The following is a 5,809-nucleotide window of genomic DNA, read 5'->3' on the forward strand; positions in this document are numbered from 1 at the left end:
AGAATGTCTTTGTTAAATAAGGATAGCAAAAACATTACCGAAGTGGTGTTATTCTTATTATTCCGAGTAATATTCCTTGTGTATATTTGTTGAGTTAGTTCCTTAATGTCAACTATAGGATAGTGCTGCTCACTTCTCCATATTGGAATTGTTCCCAAGGGACACGAAACCAAATGGGTACTAGACTCTAATTAATGTTGTATCTGGTATCGAGTTGCCATCGAGTCCAATAGGATGTGAGCTTGGTTCCATCTGCATGCAAGTCAAAGTTGTTTGTTAGTTCCCCTAAAAAAATCGCTGTTAGTTTGATACATACAAACCAACATCCTTACATGAATGTAGAATAATTCACTACCATAAATCAATGTTGATTACATTATTTCTTGTTCATGTGTGCAAATCTATTGTTTATTACCGAAGCAAGACTGGATATTGGGTAAGAAAAGCATGGAATACAAGATTACTTAACTGTAAAAATGCATACCTACATACTACTCCCTCTGTTCAAAATAAGTGTCGTGGTTTTAGTTCAATGAACGCAGGGAGTAACTCATATACCTGTATTGAATGGTTTCTGAGAAGTGGGTGGTCGAATGCCGGCTGAGATTTGATATCTATGCAATCAAAAATGTCACCATCTTCTGTCTACAAAGGTGAAACGGTTCATGGTTATCTCAAAATGGTTTACTCAAACAACAAATATGAGAATAGCAATAAGAGTATAAAAGCTGGATTGTCTTATATATTGCCCAATGGCGCTTTCCTCCATTAGGCCTACCTCCTTTTCTATTTTCCTTGGCTACTACGCCACAAACTGCAATAAAACATAGGAGAAACAAAGTCTTTCTTTGTTCCCCGAGAATTTTCATTTTTGAACAATTGGACTCTACTGTTTCTGTTTCCTCCAGAAAGAAACTCAAGCACCGTATGTGTGTATATATGCATGTGTGCCATTTATTTCTAGGATACACAAAAATCTAGAATGTTCCGTTGCTATCTAATGAAAACTATTGCACATTAATGACCTCATCAATAAAATCAATGCCGTGCATATTTTTATTAATATGTATGCATAAATGGCACAACATTATTATCTATCTATATATACATATATATTGTAATAATTGTGCTTATTTGGAAATAATTATCCATATATAAATTGTCGTGGCACGACATTGATATATTGTCATTAATATATATAGATATGTTTTGATGGAACCACACACACACACACACACATAGGGAAAATCCATCCTACCACCCGGTGGTAGTTACCCTATAATTTTCTCTATATGTCTCATATACTACCATGTGGTACTATATATTACTTTATCATTTTAAATATATTTATATATTATATCTAAGATATTTTAAAGCAAGTTACATGAAAAAAATTACATATGAGCCCATAGTTTTTGTTATATTTGTGAAATACGTACATATTTGTACGTAAAAAAAGCATACTCAAAACATGGTATATACTACCTAAAAGTTAGTATATATACTACATAATCATTGTTATATACTACATACTACACATACATACTTTCTATTTCGACAGATACTACATACAACATACAAAACGCAAGTGGTGATAACTACCACTGTTTGTAGGAAACATTTGTCCTCTCTCTCTCTCTCTCTCTCTCTCTATATATATATATATATATATATATATATATATATATATATATATATATATATATAAGCACAATTATTACATATTAATGACCCACAAGAATTCTCATGTGCTCGTGAATGTGTATCATGTCTTCTATTTATTTAACATTTTTGAGATAGCAAGAAACTTGACCAACTGAAGGATCGGGGTGATGACCCGGAAGGGGTGAATAGGCTTATGCTAAAGAAATTTAAATAGAATTTTCAAGATAATTATTGATAAGTAGAGTTCTCCTAAATGCAACTAGGTGGAAACAACTAATATGATGATACAAGCTAAAGCACAAGCTAAACAAACACATATGAAAAAGGCTTGAATAAATAAATAACCGAGGTAAGCAGGTGGACATAAGATATATCTCGATGTTCATTTGGGGTGGGGGCGACGAGGATATGACACCTCGGAACAACGAACTACTCAAGATTGTGTCCATGTCATCTCAAAGCACGAATGACAATATATGTGCCTGTATATGTGATCATTGCCATGAATAACGCCAGAACTATGCGCTTCTATCAATTGCCCAACAGTAATTTGTGTACCCACTGTATGTTATCTTTGTGACAGAGATGCCTCTAGTGAAAACTATGGCCCCCGGGTCTGTTTTAATCATATTGCAAAAACTAAAAATACCTTGCTGCAATTATCTCTCTTTTATTTTATTTTGCAATTTACCTATCTACCATTACCATATTTGACATTGCAATTAACGAATATAAGGGGATTGACAACCCTCTTGCCCGCGTTGGGTGCAAATATTTTCTCTTTTGTGTCCAGGTACTGTTTATTAGGCATTTGTGTGGTTCTCCTATTGGTTCTATAACCTTGGTTCTCACTGAGGGAAATACTATCCACTACTATATCACCCTTCCTCTTTGAGAAAAATCCCAACGTAGCTCACATGTAGTAGAAAGAATTTCTGGCGCCGTTACCGGGGAGACAACATCAAATACCTACAGGTTCCTTCATGCAAATTATCATTTGCTTGATCTATTTTTATTTGCTTTTATTCGCCTTCCCATTTTTATCTCCCTCCACTTCTCTAAAAATAATCAAAAACAAAAAATATATTTTTTGCTTGTTTGCTCGAAGTTGCTATTATGTCTGAGTTTGAGAAGTTAATGATGCTCACCACTAGTGCGGAATCTTATGATCATCAAGCTATACTTTTAAATTTAATGGAAAATGAAAAAAAGACTAAAAGAAGCTTTGATGAATTTGCTAATAAAGAGACACTTGAGAATCTTGCTGATGATGATACTAATAATAAAGAAGAATCCACTATTATGGATACAAAAAAACTCCTTATAGGTAGTGGTAGTATTATTGGAAAAGGTGTTATCCAGGATTTCTTTACTTATGCAGGCTCGTACCTATGATAGGAGGATCTATTCTTGCTAGAACTACTAGTCTTGCGGATGCCATATCTTTTCTTATAGCTGAATCGGAGAGACAATGTGTGCGCGTCCATCCTTCTATATAATGGTTATTCCTCAAAATTTTCCCAATATTCATGATCTTTATGTTAAGCGTCTAACCACGATACTTTTAGTTCATGAACTTGGTCGCATTATGAAAGACGCAAGAGAAATATTTGCTTACTATAGAATAAGTAGTGAGTGTTCTCCTATTGAAGAAATTCTTTATGATCAAGAAAAGATAAGGAAATTACAGTAAACACACTATACTACTTACAATGAGAATCTTAGAAAAAAGGTTCCCCCACCTATCTTGATTGATAAAATTCCCGAACAAGGTGATCAATTTTCTATAGGTAATATTGGGCTAGATCGTGTGCTTAAAGAAAGACTACGAGAATAGAGTAAAATGCATGCATGGTCTGGTGGCGATGTCCACAACCGTCCTGGAACTTGCAAACGGCCTCAATACAGTTCTGGAAGTTGGAAATACGGTGGCAATACAGTCCTTCAAATCGGGGAACTGGTCCTGGGATGCATATGTGCATACAAATCGCATACGCCAGGACTTCCACGTCAGCAGAGGAAAAAGAAGGTTCACGTCGCTTAGCGTGTGCTCGCCCGCACATCTACCTGGGTGAGCCGGCCCATACATCCGAGAGCTAGTTTATTTTTACGGGCACGTCTATAGCGAACGATGCGAACACTGTAGCGAAATATATATTTATTTTTTCCCCTCCTTTATATATATTTCCAAAATTCAAAAATTGTTCACGAATTCAAAAAAGTCCAAAATTTGAAAATTTGTTCATGTATTTGTAAAAATGTTCAGGAATTCAAAAGATGTTCATGGATTTGGAGAAATGTTCACGGATTCAAAAAATGATTCATGAATTCAAAAAAATGTTCATGATTCAAAAATTGTACAAGCCGGCCGACTCCGCATCCGCGTTCGGCAGCGCTCCGCGCCCATCAGTCGGCCGACTCCGCGTCCGCGCCCACAATAGCGGACCCCGCGTCCGTGCCGGCCAGCGCTCCGGGCCCACCAGCCAACGGACGCCGCGTCCTCGCCCGATAGCGCTCCGCACCCACCAGTCATCGGACTCCGCGCAGGGCGTCAAAAAGAAATGAGAAATGAGATAAGGAGAAGATAAAAGAAGTAGAAATTTCTAATTTCTGATTTCTTTGGACCCGTCCACTTAACTTGAGCTTACATCTTGACCATTGTATGTAGATTTCTGATTTCCTTCACAGTGAACAATCTATTCTCCACTTTTGAATCAAAACACCAACCGCAACCGACCCAATAGTAGGAGTAGGCGGCAGTGAAAGTGCCACAGCTAGGGGAAGTGCCGGAGTCTAGAACCGAAGGTGGTTGTGACCTGATAAGATCCAAAGCGCAGCAAAGCCCCACGAAAGCAAACAGTAGGGGTGGAGGAGTTACCGTGGGCACCATGTTGGTTCAATCTGAAAGCGTGGTAATTCATTCATTTCATCGGAGAAGGATCAAACAGGAGTCATCACATTGTTTCTAGATCTTCGATACCTCTATGTTCTGAAGAATAGGTCCTAAAATGGTCAATTGATTGTTTTCTCAACGGGAATCGAGAAAATGGCAAGGTTACCTGGCGAGGACGCGGCGTCCGTTGGCTGGTGGGCCCAGAGCGCTGCCTGGCGCGGGCGCGGGGTCCGCTGGCGGGTGGGCACGGACACGGAGTCGGCCGACTGATGGGCGCGGAGCACTGCCGAGCGCGAACACGGAGTCGGCCAACTTGTACAATTTTTGAAATCATGAACAGTTTTTTGAATTCATGAATAATTTTTTGAATCCGTGAACATTTCTCCAAATCCATGAACATCTTTTGAATTCTTGAACATTTTTTCAAATACGTGAATAGATTTTTAAATTTTGATTTTTTTTGAATTCGTGAACAATTTTTGAAATTTTGGAAATATATATAAAGGAGGGAAAAATTAAATATATATTTCGCTACAGTGTTTACATCGTTCGCTATAGACGTGCCGGTAAAAATAAACTAGCTCTCGGATGTATGGGCGAGCACACGCTGAGCAACGCGAACCCTTTTTTTTTTCCTCTGCTGACGTGGAGGTCCTGGCGTATGCAATTTGTATGCACATATGTATCCCAGGACCAGTTCCCCAACTTGAAGGACCGTATTGCCACCGTATTTCCATCTTCCAGGACCGTATTGAGGTCGTTTGCAAGTTCCAGGACGGTTGTGGACATCGCCACCAATTTGCAGGACGATGTGTGCATTTTACTCACGAGAATACCTTTATAGGAATTTTTATAATGAAGAAATAGTTATCACCTATAAAGGGCCCAAGGAGGAACCTTGTTGGGGATATTCCCCATGACCAAGACCCGGCTCATAAGGATAAGCCGCCCTAAGGCTTAAGTCATCTCTGGATTTAAAGTCACCCTGACATTAAGTCATCTCAAATCCTAACACGGCAGGTGAGACCCGGCAGACAGTTATGACCCGGCAGACGGATTGTGACCCGGCAGATGCATGGAGTCACAGAGATGAGTCTCAGAGATGAGTCGTCTGGGATTAAGAAGCCCAAGATGTTAAGAAGCCCACGGAGAGAAGACCAAGACGTTAAGAAGCCCACGGTGAGAAGTTAGAATAGTTAAAGTTTAATCTGATTTGGATTCTACATGTAATCCGCTTCTTTAACTTATATA

General features: G+C 38.7%; 1 protein-coding gene across 1 annotated transcript in view; it reads right to left on the reverse strand.

Moving 5' to 3' along the window:
* The window catches only part of LOC119309458, an 8,164-nt gene extending 2,817 nt beyond the window's left edge, over window positions 1-5,347 (reverse strand). Inside the window, exons 1-3 of the mRNA XM_037585456.1 lie at window positions 5,204-5,347; window positions 559-645; window positions 187-252 (exon numbers count right to left, since the gene is read on the reverse strand). Coding sequence (XP_037441353.1) covers window positions 187-252; window positions 559-645; window positions 5,204-5,347 — 297 coding nt within the window. The remainder of the gene's footprint in view (window positions 1-186; window positions 253-558; window positions 646-5,203) is intronic.
* Between the last annotated feature and the right edge of the window lie 462 nt (window positions 5,348-5,809).

Source organism: Triticum dicoccoides, chromosome 5B (genome assembly GCF_002162155.2).
Source record: "Triticum dicoccoides isolate Atlit2015 ecotype Zavitan chromosome 5B, WEW_v2.0, whole genome shotgun sequence".
Lineage (NCBI taxonomy): Eukaryota > Viridiplantae > Streptophyta > Magnoliopsida > Poales > Poaceae > Triticum > Triticum dicoccoides.